This window comes from Phyllostomus discolor, chromosome 13 (genome assembly GCF_004126475.2).
Source record: "Phyllostomus discolor isolate MPI-MPIP mPhyDis1 chromosome 13, mPhyDis1.pri.v3, whole genome shotgun sequence".
NCBI classification, from domain to species: Eukaryota; Metazoa; Chordata; class Mammalia; order Chiroptera; family Phyllostomidae; genus Phyllostomus; species Phyllostomus discolor.
Genome location: NC_040915.2, coordinates 18,701,476 through 18,725,178, shown reverse-complemented (window position 1 = coordinate 18,725,178; position 23,703 = coordinate 18,701,476). Strand labels below are relative to the sequence as shown.

Genomic DNA, 23,703 nt, shown 5'->3' with positions numbered 1-23,703 from the left:
ATCTCTGCCCCTGCGTCCGTGATCCTAAGCCCAGGGGCCAGGACATGGTAAAGGGTGGACTGTCCCCCAACAGTCTCCCAGGATGGCACTCCTTGTCACGCAGCATTGGCCAAAGCTAGTCCTGTGGCCACAGCTTCCTCTAGGAGGGATGAGTGCAGTGGTACCTCGCGCCTGGGAGGACAGGGAAGGGGGAATCACTGACGACTTCCTCCTGCAGAGTTTCCGGTGGGAGATAATGAAAGCCCAGCAGACAAGCCCCGAACAGACAGGGGCTTAATGCTTGTTAATAACAATAGCGAATATTGTTCAAGCACCTATGTTCCAGGGGCTGTGCCTGTAATTCATTCAATCTCCGCAACAGTCTTCCACGGGTAGGCGCTATCATTATCCCCATTTTAGAGATAAGCAAATGGAGGTACAGAAGGGTTCAATGATTTAGGCAGCAAGGAAATGAAGCTGGAATTCAGGCCCCCGCACCCTGACTCCAGGCTCATCTCCTTCGCCACTTCGCAGTGGAGCCTTGCAGTTGTTGGGTAAAACAAAGGAGGTGGGGAGCAGTCCCATTTTTTGGTGGGAATGGCCTTTGCTCAAACACTGTGTCATCTCACATTATTTAATTTCAAGCTGGGAATCTAAGGGCCATGCCACCCACCTGCCCACCCTCCCAACACCAGACTGCCAAGTACAGCATCCCTGAGAGGTACCAGCTTCTCCTTGGACACTGACAGTGACAGAATTTACCTCCCTGTGGGGACCTTAATCAAGACTGGGTGCGTCTCTTTGCTAGGAATTCCAGGGCCTCCACCCCTCTGGAACCTGGTAAATGTGTTGTAAGCTTTTCCTGGCTTACCTGGCGAGTCGCTTCTGGTGATGCTGTAGGCGGGCTCCCAAGCACGTGGGAAGCGCATTCCTCTTTCTCCCCTCCCCGTGCCCATACCCATGGCTTTGCCCCACCCCCCATCTCTAGGCTGCAGAGTACAACATCTTCGAAGGGATGGAGCTGCGCGGGGCGCCTCTGGTGGTCATCTGCCAGGGCAAGATCATGCTGGAAGACGGCAACCTGCACGTGACCCAGGGGGCCGGCCGCTTCATCCCCTGCGGCCCCTACTCGGACTACGTGTACAAGCGCATCAAAGCCCGGAGGAAGGTGAGAGTGCCTGGACCCTGGGGAGGGGGACGCGGGCAGGGTTCGTGTCTCATTCAGTCCTGGTGACAATGGGGTGGGGCACTGGGGACAGGAATCTGAATGCACATTGCAGTGTCCACTAAGGAGAGACTCACAGAAACTCAACACCCAAGTGTCTTTCCCACTCTTAGGCTCCCCGGGGTCCTAATAGTGGGCCGTCCGGCCTCTGTGTGCAGCACAGGGAGGCTCCCCACCTTACAGGGCAGCTGACCACCTTCGCCTGTGACAGTGAACTTCCTTCTGCTGGGCTGAAATGGACCTCCCTCAAGCCAGCCAGCCAGTTCGGTTCCGCTCCCCATACCTGCACAGGACACACTAAGCCCATCTCTTAGAGCATCTGTGTGTTTCCAAAGGCGTCTGTCCTTTGAGTGTCCCTGTAGCCATCCACTGTTTATTTTATGACACTGTTTTAAATCCCTTCACCATTCGTATCTCTTTATGAGTGGTCATTTTCAAGTTAAGTATTTTGGAATAAAATTGCACACTCCAGTGCTGGCCTCACAGAAGAGAATGCAACTTGAACTTCGAGTACATCAGCTCTTACTGTGACTTAGATTCTGGGCCTAAAGAAATGCTGAGGACCTGGAGTGTCGGTCAGGGATTCTTGGGGAGTATGGAGTCGTCGTCCCGCCTGGGGCATTAATCTGCAAACCTGATGAGCGAGGCCTCTGTGCCTGCACCTGAGTCACTGACAGAGGGGGACGGCTCTGTGACAGAGAGCCTGGGAGTCTTCTGAGGGCCCAGCCAGAGCTGTCAGCCTCCTGGCAGCATGTCCTCCCTGAACCGGGTGGGGGGTGTGTGCCACAGGCCCGCTGCCATGGGTGGCCTTGCAGTGTCTGTTTAATAGACTGTGAGCCCCACTGAGGGACACGCCATGTTTCATGGGTCCATAGGCCCCAGTGTCTGGCACCAGGCCTAGCACAGAACATCACTTGGGTGACATTGCTGACTGGCTCCACCGTCCCAGGGCAAGTTCACAGCCACAGCCAGAGGTCACTGGGTCGGACCACAGGAGGCGAATTTGCAGGCCTGCCAACTCTGATCTGTGCTGAGGAGCCTGGGGGTGGAGCCCCCACGGAATCTGGGCTCTGCCAGCACTTAGGACCTCATCTCACAGGGCTGCCCCTTCCTACCGGCTCTGCTCCAGCCTCACGGGTGGTTCTTCATTTGTGCCCACCATCAGTCTCCCCTGCTGGGGATGCTGCTGTCCATACCTGTCCTCTGCTCCCTCCAGCCACCTCCTCCCTCCACCCCCGTCCCAGTACAAGCTCCTCAGGCTCTGAAGATCAAAGGTCGTCTTTTAGAGACACCTTCACCTACCTCCTTCATCAGCACTCTCTCCTAACATCCCCCTCTATTTTACACCCCTTCGTTCCTTACAGTAACGTTACTATTCCTTTCTGGCTCCCACTATGCACACTGAATGCATTGATATGTTTGTGTCACTGACAACAGACACTAAATTGTCAGAGAACTGAACGGAGTGACATGCTTTCTCTGCCGCAGATGGCGGACCTGCACGCGGTCCCGAGAGGCATGTACGACGGGCCGGTGTTTGACCTGACTACCACGCCCAAGGGGGGCACCCCCGCCGGCTCCACCCGGGGCTCTCCCACTCGGCCAAACCCGCCCGTGAGGAACCTCCATCAGTCGGGATTCAGCCTGTCGGGTGAGTCGGACAAGCTGCCGGCCACTGGCAGTGAGAAAGTGGGGAAGGAGGGAAAGGAGGTTCAGTGCTCCAAGCCAATGGTGATCCTGGGAGCTCCCCCAGACCGCCCTTTAGGGACCCCCTTACTGGCAAGAAGGATGGTTTGCCAAACAAAAAAGAAGCCCTCTGAGAAAGCAGGGTAAGGCTCAGTGAGGTTAAAGGTCAGGCTTCCACATCCACCAGTTCCGCTCAGAGCGCATGCCTGGCGGGGGAGGGGCAAGAGGGCTGCCGTGATGGGGGCCGTGATGGGGGTGTTCTGCGTTGGACGGTGAGAGCTGTGCGCTGCGCTGCGTTGTGTTTGTTTGTTTGCCCAGGTGAAAAGAGCGCCCAGGGTATTGGTGTGCTCAGATCACTACCCAGGATTTTTATCATATTCTTCCAAGCTAACCACAGCTGCTGGTGATTGAACATTGACCTTGGGGTAGCCATATTGTGAAACTTACCTATTCTTTAAGAACTACCTGATAGCAATAGGAAATCAATAGCCAATTGCTCCATAACCAGCAACTTTAAATTTGGGGGACAATAAATGTAGATTCGTGTCTCTACGATTTAAATGCAAGAGAAGCAAGATAACGTGGAGGGAGAGGGGTATGTGCACAGAGACACTGGGGGCAGGGGGAGGGGGAGGAATAGGAGCTATAGGAGGATGGGGAGGGAAAGAGGTCAGGGGTCAGAGATGGGGGAGGAGGACTAAAAAAAAAAGGGCTACAAGCTTTGAGGTGACATGGCCAGAGGTCACAGTATGTTTTTGGCAGAAATTTTTGTCAGCGTTTTGCCGTTTTCCATCGCCCTCTGATTCCCACAATCCCTAAGCTTTGTGGGGCTCCTTCCGAATGGACAGAGGGGCCCACTGATGTTTTCTTTCGGGCTGTGGCCGCGGGGGCCCGGCCATCCCCTCTCCCAGCTGTGACCTTGGGCACAGTGCCTCGCCCCTCACAGCCTCAGTTTCCCTCTCTTTTAATGGGATAGTAACAGAACCCCCCTGGAAGGGTAGTGGGGAGGGTTGACTGAGGTAGGCTGAAGAACACTTTAAACACTGCTTGTCCCAGCGAATGGAAGCAGCTATTTTTATAACAGCCCCATTGTTTTTTATTATCATTGTTAGGATGTGGAGGGTCTGATGAAACCTAGATATGAACCTGGCTTTTCCTGGCAGGGGGTGACTTTCAGGAGGGCGGGTATGAAAAGTCTGGAATTCTCGACAAACGGCAATGGAGTTTCTTGGGAGATGAAGCCAGGAAGGCACGTCATATCTTACATCCTTAAAATTAACCCAGTTCCTCTTTTGTCCCCCTTTCCCCACCCCCTGGGAATTTATTGCAGGCACCCAAGTGGATGAAGGGGTCCGCTCGGCCAGCAAACGCATTGTGGCGCCCCCTGGAGGCCGCTCTAACATCACATCCCTGAGTTAAGCAACTCCTCCCCAAAGAGAGGGGGCAGAAGCAAGAAGAGATTTTTTGGAAGCCAAAATGGTACACCGATATTTAAGAAGGAAAGCGAATCCAAACAGTTACGATCTAAAGAATCAATAAGCCTCAAGCCTTATGTTTCTCCAATGTTACGCTCGCTTGCCTAGCTTTACGAAGATTGCTTTGTTTTCTGTTTATGCCTAGCCCCCCCCCCCCGTTTCCATGCATGCAATCAGACAGGCCACTAAGGTAAAGAGTCTGCTATATAGTGTTGAGAGCGTGTGTAGTGCTGCATCTTAAGACAAGGGGACACACAAAGCTGGATGTCAAGGGAAATGAGCAGAAGGGACACAGTTATTTGGGGTGAGTGGGTGGTGGGAGCCCAGAGCAAGGCAGGGGGCTCAGAGGTTCGGGGTAGGTTGTGTATGGGGGCGGGGGTGGGTGGGTGAGCATCAGGGGTCTTGTGTATTGTGTTAATGAAGTACATTTATTTCCATGGACAGTGGCCCCGGGGGGGCAGCCATCACTTCATCACGGTCCCCTGGGGTCTGCGCGGAAGGCAGGCAGGAGGTCTTCGGGTTCCAGACTTTGTCATGTCCTCTCTTAGCAGATTTTATTTCTTTGAGCATTTTATTAAAACACCAAAACCCACACGTTGCTTCCACTTGGTCATGCCCGTATTTGGTGGGCCTTTTCCTCGGCATTGCCGTCAAAGTCTTCTCTTTTCCCGGTTCGAAAGGAGGAGCAGAGAGAGCAAAGACACTTCTCTCGCCTTGCCCTGGGTGCTGTTTACAGGCAACAGCTGGGAGCACAGCACGGGCCCTGGGGGTGGGGCAGCCAGGCACCCCCCTCCACACACAGCTGGAGCTCACCTCACTCTCCTGTCTCTGCAAAGAACCGGAGAAGGGCCACGGGCCTCTGGCATCGGGCTTGTCCTGCCAGTGCTGAGTGTTTGATTCTCTTGATCTCCTGAGGTCCAGGCACAGTCATGACTGAATACGCTTTTTGTTGTTGTTGTTGTTGAAAATTGATTTTCTTAGGCATTCCTTAACTTTTACTACCAATAGGGCATCTCAGCTTCCATGGGAGTCGAGCAGGGTTTGGGGAAGGCCAGCCTGAAGCAGAGAGATTACGTTCTGTGGCCACGATCCTAGTTTTCAGTCCTAAGCCATCTGCACCCTTTCCATCAGCACGTCCTTAGGGGGAGCTTTTGTTCTGGCACCGACATGTCCCAAGGTGGGCAGCAGTGGCGTGCAGCCTCCCTGACAGGCACGTAAAATGAGGTTGGTGAGGACCGTTGGTGCCCACCTACCTTGTCTGTCAGAGCTGAATGTCCGTTCCCTGCCCTACCCCTCTAAAACTCAATTTTGGAACAAGTCCCATGGGCCAAACAAGGATCTGTAGAACTAAAAGGCCTATATGCAGAGGTGTGGGGGGGAGTATTTAACCTGGGACCAGACCTCTGCACTGGGGGGTCTAGCTGATGGGACTTGTAATGCTCTGTGCCAAGTACTTTGAAGGGAAGGCCTCCAACACCTTCCAGGTGCTAAGGAGAAACCATTGCCTCTGACTGCAGGCTTTAAGTTGAAGGCCAGAGGAAAGAGAATATGGGGCTGGATGGGCGTTTGGGAGTAACCAAGGAAGAGGATTTTCCCTAGCACAGCTAACTTCTGTTCCAATCACAAACAAAGATGATTTCCTGTCCAAAGAAGGAATCTTGCTACTCTTAAGGCTTTTTCACGGTGCCTTTATTTTAAAGGAAACTGACGTGAAGCTGGGGATGTATCTCTTGGCTTATAACTCAACGATGTGGGAGTCTGTTCCAAATGCGAAGTGACAGTTTTGCAGGCAGGGAGCTTGTCCTAGCAGAAGCATATTCCATATACCTCATTGGCTGGGCTGGGATTTAGGATATGTTGCAGTACCAGCCACAACCACCAGGTGGAGGAAAAGACACGTAGATAATTCCGGTACTTTCTGCTGCTGGTACCAGCTCCTGAGTCCAGCCCATCTCTCATGACCTCATGGCCAAATTGGTTACACTTGGAACTTCTGAATGCAACATTTGACCAGACCTTTATATTATTCTACACCAGTTTCCGTGCGGTAGGAATAGCCCCTTCATGACCTTGCTGCTGGGCAACCTGATCTGAGGATGGCCTTACTTTCTTCACTATTAGTAACTTTCCCAGGATAGAAATTCCTGAGGCTTCCAAGAACTCTCCCACTATTTTATTAACTCTGATTTCTGGTTTCTTGTTACTTAAGTTAAAATTTATATTCAAATTTGTCCTGTTCCGTAACACACATCAAAAAGCCCTGTACGCAGGGTTCAGGAAGAGATCATGGCATGAGTCTGCCCGCTCCGAATTCACCAGCGCCTCGTCCAGCTATGGGATGGGGAGTCGGGGGGGGGGGGTTGCTGGATTTCTGTCTTCCTCCTGAGCTTTCTTCTGCTGCCTCATGTCTTCGCCTGACCCCTCTCTGAGAACACCACACCCCCTCCGCCACCCCCAACCTGCTCACCGTGTCCCTAAACCCAGAGGGCAGTCAGCTAGGGTTCTGCCTGGGAGGCCCCCAATTTGGGTAGTTGAGAAGGTATTTGTGGAACTCTTAAAGCATCACCCCAACAGAAATACTTCTTCTAAGTTTTCTAAAAATGGCAGTGATGTAGCCATCCCAGAAATGGGTTTCCCCCAAAGTCCAGCCCATCATCCCGTGGCCCTTTCCTTTGTGACTCTGCCCAGAGAGTCACACTCTGCTCTGAAGGCCTCGAGTCTAACCCTGGACCTTCATTCGATCCAGAAGCCCTTCCCGGCAGGGGGACAAACCCCGCCCGCTCCCAGGCCTTCTCCCCGGGAAGAGTCCAGCTGCAGCCCCAGATGCACAGGCGGGCTGCCCCAGGCAGCCAGCTTGCCCGTGAGTTCCCTCCTCGGAAACCGGTGTGTGGGTGTTCAGTTCCGTGTCTGGTGACTATGGACAGACAGTGACTTTCCTGTGATCTGTGGTAGCTGTGAGGCAGCTCCGGAATGTGACGAGCTGTTTGCTTTGAACCGTGAAGAAAACTGTGTTTTGAGTTTAGCTGAGATTTAAAAAAAAAAAAAGGAAAAAAAAGTTCATCACGTGACTGTTAATGTAAACCTGGTTATTAAAATAACTATAAAATCACAGATGCCGTGCAGTCTTTTTCTGTGTGTGACATGCTGTTTTACCAAACGTATTAAAATTGGACAATAAAACTGACATGGTTAGGAAGGGCTGCAGATCTGATGAAAACAGATATCTGGACAAGATTTGTGGGGAGTTCCTATCTTTTCACTTGAGGTTGAGATTTTGTTCAGCTACAGTTTTGAGGGCCTGTATTGAAACTTTGGGGAATGACCAAAGTGTGTTCTGTTTTTCCCTATAGATCATCAAATTCATATTAGTGTAAAAGGCATTGCCTTTTAGGGTAAATTGAATCCAGAACAGATCCTGAAAGGTTTGGTTTGTTTGGTTTTTGTTTCTTCCTCCCTTTAAAGCTTCGCTTCTTCAAAACCCTGGACTTGGAGAAAATTCAAACTGAGTACGTTTCAGAGAATTGTATATTCTTCAGCACCTGGTCCCGGGGCATCTCATGAGTGTTAGAAAGGACTATCTGCTATGTCTTCTCTGAGAGATTTAACGTGCATGCCGTCAAAGCTCTGAGAAATCCTGCGTCTTTCAAAATTTGTCCAACTCGAGGTTCTCAAACTATTTTTGTCACTACTAATCATCTTCTAACATTCCACCAAACTCGTTACACTAACCCCTTTTGGGGGAAACACTTCTGGGTCTAATTACAATGTATGCAGGACACTTTTCGTGGCAAGTGTTAAGCTAGGATACGTGGGAAACAATTTTTTTTAAAGGATAACCAAACATGTCAGGGGCTGAATTGGGCAAAGCTGTATTAGAACGTCGTTTCTTTTTTCAACTACGGATCGCTGTGTGAATTTGTGTGCCGTCCTCGCACAGGGCCACACTCACCTGCTCTGTGTCGTTCTGACTGTGGCACGGATGTTGTTTCTTTTCATGTCTTCGTCCTCTCGCCTTCAGCAGGTACTCCATTCTCACGGGAGCTTTTTGCACGTGGGAGTGCCACTGGCCACCAGCATCTCGGTTTTCATTTCACCTGCTTAGCGATTTCAGGGGAAGGAGAGAGACTCCCTCAATAGCTCCAGCCAAAGAGACTGACCCTGATTGGTCTGGTTTAGGTCATGTGTTTTCACCAGTGAACTAGGCGCTGTGGCTGGGAGACCACAGGACTGATGGGCCACGCCTGGTCACATGCCCAGCCCCTGAGCCACCTGAACCATGCAGACTCTCACTAGCTCACAGAAAATTAATTTGTGACACAGGAAGAGGGGATGGCTGCTGGGCAGGCAAACACAGCAGGTGGTCCCACTGCTGGTCTCAGGCCTGCAGGGCACAAGTGCTTTGCTCAGCAAAGTGTCTGTGTTTAGGCTGGAGCAGGTGGAGAAGGGATGGCGTGGTAATTTCTTCTTTTTAAAGGTTTTTTAGAGAGAGGGGAAGGGAAGGAGGAAGAGGGGGAGAGCAATAATTGATCTATTGTCTTTTTTACCTGCCCTTACTGGGGACTAAACCCGCAACCTAGGCATGTGCTCTGACTGAGAATCGAACTGGCAACCTTCACTGATGATGCCCGACTGAGTCACACTGCTCAGGGCTGGGAGGTAATTTCTGGTGAATTGCTGTTGTGTGTGATGAAGCCCCCTTGGTTCGATGGACTGATGCCGTCAGTACAGGAGCACAGGGCAATGATGCCTTTGAGCACAGAAGCTCAGAAACCATGTTATAAGCGAACTCTGTGCTTATCAAGAATTATTTCAGCTTGAGGTTCAAGGTCTGATGACTGACAAGCTTTGGCCCATAGTCCCATTTTCTGGCTGAAACTCAGAACTGGAGAAACGCCTCTCCCCGTTCATGACCAAGGTAGCAGCTGAGCTCTGTTTAGGGAGAGCTTGGGTTTAAAGGTCACGGTCAATGCCTGACATGAACTCAGGCTGCAGAGCTCTAAACGGGATGGAGCAGTCTTTAAAAAAATGTTACTGAAATTTGCACACAGACTTTCACAGGGCTGTGGGCTGGAGGTCTTCTGGGCTGAGTCACATTGACCCAGGTGGGGAATGAGAACACTGGATAGGAATAACAGGATTCTTCTGGTTTCAAAGAACTTTCTGGAACCAGCTCTGCTGCCATCAAGCCATCCCAAAGGGAACACTAACCATGAAGAGGAAGTGGGGGAGGGGGGTGACAGGGCCAAAGCAACCAGCAGAATTGACATCTCTCAGGCTGGCGCTCCAGACTCGGAAGAGGTTGGGGTGCTGCCCTGTGCTCCAGTGGCTGCTGAGCATGTGACAGGTAACTCCACACGCCCTGGACAACAGGGCATCCGGCACACAGGACTTCAGAGCCCACAAGACCTACAGGAGCCTCTGTTTCAGGACAAGCCCAGAGCACTGGCCGGCCTGGTGGCTGAGCTATGGTGGGTCTGAAGCCCCCTTTATTCGCCCCTAAGGCCCAAGCTGCTCCGAGCTGCAGGTGTTCAGAGCTGCGGTCTCCTTCCTGCCCCAGAGGATGGGCCTTGGCACGTCCCCTTGCTGCTGTGGCGGATGGGATGCCGCAGAAGAGATGTTCAGGGGTGGGAAGGCAGAGTGCCGGGAAAAGGTGTGTGGGTGGTCCGTGGACTTATGGTCACGGTGAAAAGCAAACCTGGAATCCTGGGCTGGGTACCATAGGGTGCAGATGCTAGAGGGGTCAGGTGTTTTGTTTTTATACATGGGGATTAGTTAAAGTGTGTTGCATCCCGTAGTTTATAGAATACCACCTCTGTCGCCAGCTCATGTGGTAATGGACATTCTTCAAAGCAGGAAGCGTAAGTACAAACAGGTGACTCGGGGCACCACAGCTCTTCATCTAGGAAAAACCATCCCCCCCCCCCCCCCCCGCCACACACACACCCCTGACGAAGAAGGGTCAGTGTCTTACTGTGTGCAGACGACATTTTAATACACAGGCACACTGACACTGGGGATGCTACAGCTGAACAGACTGTGACCTTCCCATCCAACGGCCGCCTGTTCACAACAGCACAGAAAACAGGTTTGGAGGGTTGACATCAGTATTTACTGTCAGACACACTGAGCTTGTCGGAAGCAGTGATCACAGGTAGACAGCGTAGGAAACAGGACTTTGGGTAGACATAATGCAAAGACAGCTGGGCACTGAAACAAACCCGCTGTGCTTTTCATGCCTTTTTGTTCAGCTTTGGCAGAATTGAAGCCTTAGTGTTTCTGCATCAGCCCCAAGCGGCCACACTGCCCCCTGCTGGCTGGGTTACCATTCATTCTCCAGTTATTTATTTGTCCTTTCAATCTAGACAACCTATGATGATCTAAGTCTAATCACATCTGGTTAAAACTTTCCCATCAGAAGAAGACTAACCACTAAATGAACTTAATGTAGCAAGGCTCTGGGCTGCTTGCCATTCATTCCTGCCATGGCAGTGGCCTCACTCAAACCAGTGCTTCTATCCAGGTGCATTTGCCATTAGCAGAGCATTTTCTTCCAGAGTTCGGGCTGTGGCCAGTGTCGCCGGGCTCCACTGCCCCGCCCATCCACTAGAGGGCACCATGAATGCAGCAGGATGGGTGTTATAACACGAGCTGCAGTGCTAGTGTTATAACCAGGAGGCTTCTGGTGCTCAAAACCTGCTCAGACTTTTTCGCTGCTCCACATGGATAAGGGAGGAAGCTGCTCGGAGGAAAGGATTCCAGGGACACCAGACAGGAAAATGCAGCAGTCGCCCTGTTTTCTGAAATTCTTAGCCCTGAGCCTTGTTTGTCTGAATCTAGAGGAGACATATTCCACATGGTAGGGTGGTAACTTTTAGCCAAAGGTATGGGGGGAAAAAGATCATCTGTTTTCAATAAGCAGCAATTATGGTAAGGATTTAGGCATCCTTTTCATTTTTGGAACACTTGTTTGTCCAAATATTTAAAATGTACAGTGGTGGGAGGTGTTTATAATCGGTCATTCTCCACTGACGGACACAAAACTTGTTTTCTTTCCCTCACTGAACATGCTCCGGGGGTGTGTGACCTGCGGAGGTTGGGGAAACCCTGTCACCTCTCTGAGGCTGTGCTGTCTAGTCGGGACACCCGTCCGCAGCTCCTGGACGCCCACAGGGCTGCTGCAGGTACGCACACAGTCCCTGGAGATGCAAACCAGGGACTCAGACCACAGGGACTGCCTTGGGCTACTGTCCCACTAGACACTGGAGACGTGGAGTGGCATGAATGATGAGCTCCACCCCCGTGCACAGCACATCAGGGCTTGAATCAAGACACAGTGACAGATGGAAGTTGGCAAACACCAAGTGACCCCTGACACCCTGGAGCAGATTCTGGTCATCTCGTCACCCCATCTCGCTCTTTGTGAAATTGAGTCCAACAAGCCCTTAGAATTTATAATGTTTGGAGAAACAACAAAATAGCATAGATAGTGTGTGGAAAATGTACAGAAAAGGAATAAACCCAGAACAAAGGAGCTGGCTTTAATCCTTGACGAAAGTATGTTTGCTCCTGAAGTCGGTAGACACTTCCACAGCTCTGCCAGAAATTCTGGGCCCATCAGCCTAGTGAGGAGACTGCCATGAATGCTGAGTTACAACTCCACACGGCTCTACCCACGCTGAGATGCCCTCCTGCAAACACCCTCCTGGCACAGTCTGGTGCAGCAGGTGGCTGCATCTGTTACTTCTGCCTACTCCCATCTGTCCGGTTTCCCAGATGGGCCAGTCTGGGCTCCCCTGTTGCCAGCGTCCCGCCATCTTGCTGAGGCCCACACTCTCCATAGAGAAGGTCAAGGTTTAGGTGATCCGAGTGGCTGAGGGGTTAAACCAGCCCCCCACCCAGACTATTCACTTCTTGACTCTCCACCCAGTGGCCCCCATAGGTGCCCCCAAATAGTCCCTCTGCCTGCAAAGATCCTCAGGATAGTGGAGATGTGTTACATCTCACCCTTAGGTGAATTAAACTTGGTGTTTCCCAAATAAATAAAATATAAAGAAAAACGGTGAGACATCGATCATACTTCAAGTAATAGGCGATTCTGCCTGGCCATCCTTGAAGCAAGCACAAGGCAAGGAGCCAAGGCAGCACTGTTCCCTGAGCTCTGTGACTCCAGCCCCTTGCACGTGTGAATTCTGCTCTACAAAGGCCTGTGTGCATTGTCCGACAACTTGATCCATCTGATATCAGCCAAAAATAAAAGTAAAAGAGTCAAAGTGAACCAAGAACAGTGACTTGTGTCATCGGTGAGACAGGTGGCTCACTGCCCCGGGCTTCATCACAACGAGATGCCCACCAGACGTTGTGGGTAATTTCAGGGAATTTTCAAGGGTCAATTGTACTCACACCCAAGTTCGCCTTGCACTCTAACTTGGCCTGCAACTCCTGTGTGAGACACATCGATGTACAACAAGGCAGATGTGCTTTCAATGTGACAAGTCTTTCCTGATTCCACATGCAGGTCTCTGATCATCTTAAAAGGACAATTAGCTCTCAAGGAACGTGATTGTTAGGAGAAAGCAAGTGGTGTGCTAACAAATATTTAACAGCTGGCTTCTGGGTGGGGGTGGGGGTGGTAAGTCCTGCTTTGTAGCATTCTGTGTAAATGCCCCATCGTCACCAATCTCCACTTCCCAACTTCACATCACTGCACAGGGCATCGGGGCAGATGTGCACAGCAGGCTGTTGCTAGCTGGGACAAGCTGGTGTGGTATGTCGCTGGAAGGCCTGGGTGAATCTGTGTCTCTTTAATCTGCTCCTATTCGTGTCCTTCTTGACTACATTTCTTAGACCTATTCGGTCGGGCTTGGGGGCTGTGACCTCCTGATGAAGTCCCCTGTCTCTGAAGAGCAGCCCTCTGTCACGCCCCAAAGGCCTCCCTCAGTCCCCCACCCTTGTCTGTTTGTCCACTAGCACACCTAGCAGAGTGGAAAAATAAATCTACATCCAAATATCCATTTGCAATAAAAATAAATGCAGTTCAGGATAGAGTGGCTGCAATAAAAAGGCAGAGCAGAGCTCATCTAGTATAACCTGTCATTTTAGAAGAAGAAACCGAAGCAGAGAACGTGGTTAAGTGACTTGCTCGAGGTCGGTTCATTAGTGGTGCGACGAATTCCCAGGAGCCCAGGGAAGTCTTCTGTGTATCATGTGGCCTCCTTCCAAAGGCAGGCGCTCACAATTTCCAAGGTGAGTGAGGTGCATGGTGGGGAGTCTGCACCTCCTGCTGTGGAAGCCGGAGCCTGCCGGCCCAGGTGCCAGGAAATGTCCCAAGAAGAAGATGCCGACAACTTCACAGGCTGTTATTCTGGCTGTTCTCTTCTTGGGAGTCTTTGGTGTGTTCCGAGGCTAGATTTGCTTGTCTTTCATTAAAGTCCCTTTTTACTCTCAAAAAGGAAAAACGAAACAAAGAGGATTAATTCACTGAAAAGAGATTTGAGCTTTTGAAGTGATAGCATTATGTCTCACAATTTATAAAGCAGCCAGAGAAAACCTAAAAACGTCCTCAGTTTTAAATGTGTTAAGTCCCCACTCCTCTGCCCTCCCATCAACACAAACTTGGAGCTCATTTACCTGGTACAACCTTTGAAGTCTCTTACAAGGAAAGGAGGTTTCTGCAATTTTCAAATGTTCTATCATGGACAGGCATCATTTTTGTAATTAGGATAAGAGAACATTAAACATATATTAAGACTTTGCAGTTAGAGTCTAGCAGAAACACTACCATTTGCGGAGCGGCTGTGCTCCCAGGCGCTACTCACTTCTCTCTGTTGAAGATGAGGAACTCCTTCTGCACAGATTCGAGGTGCTCCTGGAGAAGGCACGTCTTTCGGGGGCGCGTGGGGAAACAAGCAGAGTCAGAGTGGGCAGATCAGTCGGGATCCCCAGGAGTCCATAACCCACTGAATGTCTCAACACTGAGTGGCCCAAATCGGAGAACACATCTTCAAAACAGATGCTATCTTAGAGTTGGGGGCAGGAATGAGATGCCAACCAGAAACAGGGAGCAAGCAGGGACGAAATAGCAAGAGGATGTAAGACACGAGCACTCTGCTCCCCACTAGGGAGACGTGGGTTATGGTTCAGGAGCTCAATGTCTTTCAGCCCCTCAGCCTGAGAAGACGCCACGGCTCCCAGGAGGGTGGGGACAAGGGTTTATTGAGCTAGTTACTGATGTCTCATCTGCTGGCCCTCATGTGAGAGGTTTGGGGGTTCCATGGGAACATAAGGAAGAGCCCAGAAACATCTCTTCACACTCAGCTCTTACGGAACGTTCCCCCCCACACCTGTACTGGGGTTGGTGAACTAGACTTTGAGGGCCGGAATAGAGCTGTCTTTATTTGCGACTTTCTCACAGACATGCACGTTATTTGCTCTGATGTTGCACTGTCTGGCTTTCAACACCCACCAATGACTTTGCCATCGTGAGAAACCTTAGCCTCAAAAACATGGCGCTCAGGCCCAGGACAGTGCCCGCCCCGGATCCAAGGCTTTGGAAGTCTGCAACAAAGTACTTCCAAATCACTCTGGATGAAAAACTTTCTTCTCTAAGGAAAAATCTCATTCATTCATTTTTTTTAAAATCTAGGAATTAGCAAATACTCTGTCCTTGACTACCAGAGAGTTTTCTTTCTTCCCTGAGTGGAGATTTCAGAGCAGGAGGGGGGCAGGCAAAACAGAAATGCCATGGAGGGTGTCCCCTGATGGAACTTGACCTTGTAACCCTGAGAACAGCAATGCCCAGGTTCCACTGTCCGGTTATAAAGTTTTCTTTCCTTCTTTGAGTGTATTAAACCACTGAGATCGGGGTGCCTTGAATATAGCGGTGAGTAAGACCGAGCTGGTCTTCACCCAAAAGAAGCCTTCAATTTAGTGGGATAGAAGAAACATGCACAAACATACACATAAAATATTTATAAATTATGTTCACGTCATGAAGGAGTTAAAAATAGGAGCTAGGCAGGGCATGGTGATGGGACTCCGTCTTCGACAAGGTGGCATTCGGGTGGAAAGGATGAGATGAAGACTCCTAGGTGCAGATCCAAGAGAACATTCAGGAAAAAGGAAGAGCGAGGGTCCTGAATTAAAACAAAACCTCTAGTGCCCGAGGGTCAGACCCTCGCAGGGCCCATGTAGTTGGAAGGTGGGCGAGGACGGCAGAGTACAGGGATGGGGTGAGAGAGTGGGGCATGGGGAGCCCGAGAGATGTGGTAAGCTGTGGTTGGCAAGTTGTTACTGTCTCTAAAACTTCAGAGGATGTATAATAAAAATGATATTTTGGTTTTTGCTACATTTGGGGGCTTCTATCCAGTCTGAGTCACGCCGTGGAGGGACATGGAGGGGGTAGGTCTGGAGAAGCCAGCTGGTGAGGACATGAGGAAGAACAGACCCTGAAGAGGGAGTCGGACGAAGTGAAAGGAAACAAGCAAGGGGGGCTTGTGGCACAGCGAGGCGTCCTTTGCAGGGCCTCAGGAAACAGTTAAGGCTGGGGATCTGGGGAGAGGCCAGCCTGTGGACAAAGAGGACATGGAGTTCGGCTGACCATGAAAGGGTATAGTGGTTCCTGAGGACTGGAGAAATGAAGGACACAGTGCGTTCTTCTTTGCAGAGTTGTCTTCACCACAAGACCAGACAGTCTTTGAGAACAGGAATGGCATTGAATGCAGAAATGATAGCCATAACTATCTCTGGCATTTAACACAGGACCTGGCAGATAATAGGTTCTCACTAAAAGTAGTCTAAATAAATGGATGGATGGAGGGGTGCATGACGATTAGTTGAATGGGTAGGTGGATGAATGGATGGATAAATGGATGGACAGATGAGTGATCATTAGAGGCACAGTGAATGCTTATAATACATAGAATTACATGTATAAAATCCTATTGAGCCCTGGCTGGCGTAGCTCAGTGGATTGAGCGTGGGCTGCAAACCAAAGCATTGCAGGTTCGATTCCCAGTCAGGGCACATGCCTGGGTTGCAGGCCACAGCCTCCAGCAACCGCACATTGATGTTTCTCTCTCTTTCTCTTTCTCCCTCCCCTCTCTAAAAATAAATAAATAAAATCTTAAAAAAATAAAATAAAATCCTATTGAGTCCCTATAAGTTACTGTATTGAGGTCTGAGCTTGAACAAAATAATATTGTTACAAAATTAACTCAGCCTAAAATCCAAAATCCAAAGTTAGTGCTTGATCATATAAGACTTCCATCACTTCTGCTCTCTACTGCCGGCCCTGGCATCATGAAATTTTGCTTGTAGCAAAGAACAGACACCAACCACCTCTGGGGCCGGCCGCCCCCAGTGAGAGGGAAGCCCCAAGCAGCCGTGCGTGTACAGGCGGACCTCGTGGATAGTGTGGGCTCAGGTCCAGATTGCCTCGGTAAAGTGGGTGCTACAATAAGGCGAGTACTGCAACAAACTGAATTGTGATTTTTTTTCTGGTGGAGGGTCTTGCCTTCAGTTTGTAAAAAGCACAACATCAAAGCAAAGGGCAACAGAATGAGGTACGCCTGTAGTTGGAGACGTGCCTACTGAGCACTGATTGGTCTGGGAGTAGTCACCCGGCCTAGGCTTGGCCAATTAGAGTCTGTCCCAGGAAACCCGTGATTTTGAATTGAGAGCTGGGAGAAGGTAATCCTGGAATCAAGTTCACGACAGAGCTAGACAGCCCACGTGAAATGCTGCTGCTAGGATGCCCAGGGCCGCGGAGGAGCTCGGCTCCTCGTGCGCTCACGAGGTAGCACGGGCTGCGCTGAGACCGGCTCCTAGCAGGAGCTCCCCAAGGCACCGCAGCGCACCTGCTCACCTGCGAGGACTCACACTTCCTCGTCTCCTTCTCCTTCTTGGCCAGCCGCTTCTTCTTCTTGTGAAGAGGTTTGGACTCCAAAATCATTTCTTCGAGTTCAAAAGTGGGGTCGCAATTCAGCCTGCCTTTCTGCAAGGAGGACAGGCCGGGTCACCCCTTAGTGCCAACGGGGGCGGCAGCCCAAGGCCAGCTCGCGGGGCCCTCGCTCTGGGTTCCGGGGGCGGTGCCTGCGCTGCTGCCCACGTTCTTGACTTTCATACTTGGTTTATTTTTCTCACCTCCCCAGGAGCCTTCCGTGAGTTGAAAGAAATCAAGTGACAATTATTTTTCTAAAGTTTGAGTTTTGGGTTCTGTGTCTCAAATTATGTTTTAACAGTCACGTAGTTTGTCGGAATCACTTGGGTTGTTTGCTCAGCTTCCCGGTTCCCCATCAGGTTTCCCGAACTGGTGACTCTGAGCACGAGGCCCGGGAAACTGCACGCGTGACGCGTGCTTCTCCCCAGGTGACTGCTTCACGCTGAAGTCTGAGCCACGTGCTAGAGCGTCTCTCGGAGCAGCACGGTGGGAGGGGGGCAGAGGCGTGGGGTGTGGAAGCGGCGGGAAGCACTAGCTCTCCCCAGCGTCACGCGTCAACCTGGAGCAAATGGCCCCGGCTGGACCCTGCCGAGCAGCCAGGCAAGTCCTGTCCCCCACCTGCGGGTCTCGCTCCCTACGGTAGGGCTTCTCCACCCCAGAATTCCGGCACATCGCCACCTCACTGTGCACTCTGACTGGGTGCTGGTTTTTCCCAGCGATCTGCAGGGGGCCACAGATGTCCCCTGGCCCGGGACTCATCCAGTGGGAACTGCCTCCCTCGGGGTCTCAGTCATTGTGAAGGTAAGGGGGATGAGTGGTAAAAATAAGTACCTCGTCCCCACCACAAGTTTTCAGTCGTTTGACTCCTGGAACACCCCCAAGCGGTACAAATTCCATCTCTGAGATGAGAGAAAGCATTGCTCTAAAATTTGGCAGATTCCTAGGTGGGACAACAGTAGGTCCTTGAGGTTTTGTTTTATGATAATGTTGAGGAGATGTGTAGGAACTTAGTTCTTATTTACATCAATCAGCCAGGGGTAAAACTGGTTTCATTCTACATCATTTCTCTTAAAGTCACAGAACCTACTGACAATATTAGGTGAAAACTATATAATAGGAGGATTAGGGCTTCTTTCTTTTTTTAAAAAAAAGTATGCTATAAAAAACAGGCCCTGGCTGGGTAGCTCAGTTGGTTGCAGCATCCTCTCATACACCAAAAGGTTGAGGGTTCAATTCCTGGTCAGAACACACACCTAGGTTATGGGTTTGATCGCTGGTAGGGGTGCGTATGGGAGGCAACTGATCAATGTTTCTCTCTGACGTAGATGTTTCTCTCTCTCGCTCTCTCTCGGGTCAATGAACATATCCTCGGGTGAGGATTTTTTTTAAAAAAATGGTTAGAAGTGAGAACTCTGGACACAAATAGGCCTGGATTAGAATTCTAACTCAGGTGCTTGCCAGCCATGTGACCCCCTGGTGGCCAAGTTACCTGCGTGAGCCTCAGTTTTCTCATCTGTAACATAGGAGCTTGGCTGTCTTACAGCAACGGCGTGGTTCGCTGACGAGACCAGGTGTGCACCTGGCACGCAGGGTTGCACGCACAGAGCGGGAGTTGTTACAGGTGTGTTAGCACTGACTTACACTGGGGACGAAACCTGGAAGGAGCCTTTTCTGCAGAACCGCGTCCCAGTTCACGTCGTTCATGTACGGGAAGTTCTGAACATCAGAGAGGCGAGAGAACCGTTGGTCTGGGTTGGGTTCCAGTAGCTGCCAATGGAACAGAAACACTAAGATCGCAGGGAAGGTCAAAGCGAGGCAAAGGAAATCATACAAATTCCCTCTATTTTCAAGTGTAGGATCGAAGGAAATAAGGCCATGTTCCCCTCCCTGACCCCATAAGTGATACTACAGATGATGCCCAGTTAGAATGAATTGTAAGTTGGCTTTTGCAAGGTGGGGCGGGAAACCAGCTGTCCCATTGAGGCAACGATATCTTGGATGGCTTCTTGCCCTCCTTGCTGACTACAGGCTTGTTTGTTCCCTACATCTCAGGTATAGCCACCTGTAAAAGGGGGATAATGACCTATTTCATGAGGCTACGGCTAGGAGTGATAATGAGGCCACATAAATAAAGTGCTTAAAAGAAGGGCCGTTCTTATTAGGTGACGGGTGTGCATGCACTTTACAAACAAAATTCATTGTCCACTTAAAATTTGAGCCATTTTTACAACTAACCAAAATATGCTGGGGCTGACACAGAGAAGCCATCACTAAGGTCACTATTATAGCTCTGGGTTTTATGAACAGGGATCAAAGATTTTTTCACTCCTAACCCCTCCAAGCCAACATCATCACATCAACCCTGTGGCTCAAATGGGAAATGTCACTTCCACTGGGGAACTGTCCTGGAGGTGAACCCCAGGACCATGAGGGTGGAATTTGGGGGTGAAGAGGGCTGTCTGGGAACTGAGGAAAATTCACTCATGGAAGTGACCACCTGATTCGTCTTGGGCATTCCCAATGGCAATGTTCCTATTCCAAACCAATGACCTTGACCCCCAAGACTAGAGACACAGATTTGTACTTGAGAAGGATGTCTAGTCTGCTATTTTGGAATGGAATGTTCTATAAATGCCAATTAAGTCCATCTGATCTAGTGGGTCGCTGAAGGTCACTCTTTCCTTATTGTTTTTGTCTGGGTGATTATCCATGGATGACAGTGGGGTGCTAACATCCCCACCAGGACACAGACAACAGTGTGGTGATGGCTGGAGGGAAGTGGGGACAGGGGCTGTGTGGAGGTGGGCAAAGGGGGCAGATACTATCCATGATAATGTCAATAATAAAAATCAATGAACGCCCCTGGCTGGCGTAGCTCAGTGGATTGAGTGCGGGCTGTGAACCAAAGTGTCGCAGGTTCGATCCCCAGTCAGGGTACATGCCTGGGTTGCAGGCCATGGCCCCCAGCAACCGCACATTGATGTTTCTCTCTCTCTATCTATCTCCCTCCCTTCTCTCTCTAAAAATAAATAAATAAAATCTTTTAAAAAAATCAATGAAAAAAAAAAACCAGGCACAGGTTTGAATCCTTAACCCCAGAAGCTCTTTTCCCTGAGCACCTGTGTAACTTTCTCTCTTGAAAAACACACCCACCCCCTTGGGATCCAGATTCTTCCTTTCTCGTAATCCCTCCACACACACGATTGAGCTCCTGCTACAATAATTCCTAATCGTTTTAGTGAACATGGGCCCTTTGAAAATCTGATGAAAACAACGGACCCTGTTAATCCAAATACCAGATTCTACCACCTGTCAGGCTCTGTGCTAGATGCTGAGGATACGCTGGTGGGCGAGTCAGACGTGGCCCCTTGTGCAGCGTGGAAGGCAACGCTCATTAACCCAACACGCGAGGGGGGAAACGCTATGAAGGAAAAAGGTGGCGCTGTGGGAGCCGGCCACAGAGGGAGGCCTCCCGGGGACCCGCTGTCTGAGTGAGACCTAGACCTGCCCTTCTTAAACCACGTGGAAGGGCCAGCTATTGGTTCATTCATTTGTTTTAGTTTCCCACCCACCCAAAGCAACCTGTAGTGTTCACATGCACGGCTCTCCCCACTACGAGGAGTTTGACCTGATCTGAAGGTAACATCACCAGGGAGGCCCGTGCCCTGATCAATGAGATGAGTCCATTGACCATGTGCTTAGAGGCATTAGCAGTATCAAATCGCTAAACATTTTCCTACATGTTTCTCTCAATTTCTGTCCTTGTCATGAATTTGGAAGAAACAATTCATGGACTTGAACCAATCAGTGCATCACTGAGTAGTACTGGTCTGAAGGAGGGGCTGGAAGAGTTGAGGGGGCACAGTGTTGTAGGCAGAGGGGTGAGCATATGCAAAGGGCCTGCAGTGAGAGACTGACGTGTGAGGATGAGGAGGGGGAGGGGAAACAAAAGAGAGAAAGACTAGGGCAGCTTATGTGTAATCAAAAGGTGGACAAAGGTCCAAACTTGAGAGTCAGTTAGAACATTTATATCCTACAAATTATTTTGATTTTTACACTAAGAAAAATGGAAGGACAGAAAAATGGGAGGACAGTGATCTGTTACTTTGCACAGATCACCATGGGGCAGAATGGAGACCAGGATGCAGGTGTAGCGTGCACAGTGGCAAACCCGTCATAAGACCCAATGGCAGCAGCAAGGGGGAGACATCAGTGGCGATGGAGAGAAGGGACAGATTCAAGGAATATTTAAAAGGTCAAACTGCAGAACCTGGTGATGGATTGGGCATGATGAACGGTTTCTGGTTTCCGGCTTGCATAAGCAAATGGATGGAGAGTCCAGTCCCTGAGACAGGGGAGCTCAGAGAAAGTCTAGACAACACAGAGAGAGCAAGAACTCCGTATAGGGCACACACACAGCCGGGCTGGCTTTGGGACACGCAAGAGGTCACGGGCATTTCCTGAAAGAAGCCACGCACTTGGAAGCTGTGAGCTGCAAAGCCCACTTGGAGATGTACATTATCATGGCTGCCTCCAATACTGAATCCCAACCTCGACCCGAGGGCATGCTTCCTTTTCACCATTTTCCCTTTGCCACACAATCCTCCTCCTTACCTTTTTAAGAAGTGACACCATTTCCTGTGACCAGGCAGAAGGGTAAGTCACAATAGCCGTCTCAAACATGTGCGCGATTTCCTTGCTGGAAGTACTGGAGCGAATGTGGTAGGGTCTCTTCAGGGGGAGAGGAAGGAAGAGGCTTTGTGTTTACAGCATGAAAGGAAGAGAGACCGTTGCTTCGCAAATGCTTCCAAGTTAAATTTTCAGCCCATAGAATCTCAGCGTCACTCTCTCTCCCTTCTGATACAGGCATGGATGGTCCAGTGTTGCCAGATGTCCTACTTTATTTAAAAAACCACCAGAAAAATCTAGGGTTTCTTTTAAAATCTCAGAGTTTTTAAAAGTTGGTGACTTCCCCAGGCCAAACAAAACATTTCTGGGGGCTAAATCCCCCTCTGAGAGCTAATCTGGAACTGTTTTGTAAGGTAACTTATGGCCGTATCTTCACAACCTATTGGACACATGTCAGTAAGTTGAAGTTTTAAACAAGCGTTACTTAGTTTGATTCTAAAGAGATCCAGAGTTTTACTACACACCTCGTTTCACTTGTTTGAATCGTCATGAATGCATTCAGGCTGGAAAGTTACCCAGAAGACTTCAACCCTGTCCTGAATATTATGAGTCCCTGGTTCTCTGGAGTGGGGTGGCAAGTTTTATGATGAGGCAATGTTGGGAACCGCCCTGACTGGTATCAGAAGCTGAAACCCCCCCCTCTAGGCTAAGGCTAAGGGAACACCCTTGGAACTGTAAGCCAGCAAGGAGACAAGGGCTTGTCTCCCTGGCAGGAATGCTGCTTCTGCTGCTGAACCCCAAAAAGCTTGGTCGGTTAGCCAAAGACGGGTAAGATTCCCCACGGGGGGAATGACCTAAGCCAGGCACGATCACTTTGGGAGGCCCCCCAAAAGAAGGACTTTGGGGGCTGCAGCAAAAGGGGGTGATGGACCCTCTCTCCTCAGCTTTGACATAGCCTGAGTTCTCATCGTCTGGGAGAAAATCTCCTTATTGCCTTAGTTCCCACCTAAGCCTGAAACAATGACAGGGTGGTGCAGCTCTGTGCTGAAAAGAGCGGATTCCCCGGGTGATCAGGCCTAAGAAAGAACATGTAAATTACTGTGAAACCTTCTTTGTTTAGAATGCTCTCAGTTGAATGAGAAGGGTCCAAGGAGGAAGTTGGTTCCTCAAAATCTTAGAGCTCTTTGACCCCCACTCAGTAAACCAGCAAAGTTCCTTGTTTTCTATGGCTCCTTACTTCCCCCTGATAAGTACTGTACTTTCCCTCAATTATTATGCAAAATGAGCCCAATATAAGCATGTATGGACCGTAAATCAGGCCCCTCCCCACTAGGGGGGGTGGCCATTTCGTTCCTACTTCTCCACAGAAACTAGCTTGTCTCTGTGCATGTGTGTTTGTTTCTCGCGTGTTTTTCGGCGAGCCATCTGCAGCGTTCCGTGGTCACTGCTGGCCGGTGACCCACGCGCAACAAGGCAAAAGTACTTTTACTTCTGCGAGAACCAGGTTCTTTTATAGTTTTGCTTTGCCACGGGGGATGAGGGGGGCTTTAGTACAGTTTTCATAAATGTCCACTAGAGGGCAGCCTTTACCCATAGTAATTCTGTTATTCAGGCCTCAGTGTGGGTTTTATATCTTTTATGTGAACAGGAGCTAACTAATAAAAAAAGAACAAAACAGGATTATACCATACTCACATTTTGCCAATGGCACCTAGTACCTAGTAGGTGCTCATTACCTGTTTGTAGAATGACCAAAATTCCTGTACTGGATT

At 50.1% G+C, this 23,703-nt stretch overlaps 2 protein-coding genes across 4 annotated transcripts in view; one reads left to right on the top strand and one right to left on the bottom strand.

The window, feature by feature from the left end:
• DPYSL3 (dihydropyrimidinase like 3) overlaps positions 1-7,476 on the top strand; it is a 104,183-nt gene extending 96,707 nt beyond the window's left edge. Inside the window, exons 12-14 of one of the 2 annotated variants that reach the window (XM_028527627.2) lie at positions 968-1,147; positions 2,693-2,855; positions 4,221-7,476. In XM_028527627.2, the coding sequence (XP_028383428.1) occupies positions 968-1,147; positions 2,693-2,855; positions 4,221-4,309 (432 nt within the window). In that variant the 3' untranslated portion in view covers positions 4,310-7,476. The remainder of the gene's footprint in view (positions 1-967; positions 1,148-2,692; positions 2,856-4,220) is intronic. The other variant, XM_028527628.2, reaches the window with a different exon arrangement.
• Positions 7,477-10,309: 2,833 nt separating this feature from the next.
• The window catches only part of STK32A (serine/threonine kinase 32A), a 95,182-nt gene continuing 81,788 nt past the window's right edge, over positions 10,310-23,703 (bottom strand). Inside the window, exons 7-11 of one of the 2 annotated variants that reach the window (XM_036013764.1) lie at positions 21,917-22,033; positions 18,944-19,069; positions 17,228-17,356; positions 14,181-14,245; positions 10,310-13,805 (exon numbers count right to left, since the gene is read on the bottom strand). In XM_036013764.1, the coding sequence (XP_035869657.1) occupies positions 13,712-13,805; positions 14,181-14,245; positions 17,228-17,356; positions 18,944-19,069; positions 21,917-22,033 (531 nt within the window). In that variant the 3' untranslated portion in view covers positions 10,310-13,711. The remainder of the gene's footprint in view (positions 13,806-14,180; positions 14,246-17,227; positions 17,357-18,943; positions 19,070-21,916; positions 22,034-23,703) is intronic. The other variant, XM_028528478.2, reaches the window with a different exon arrangement.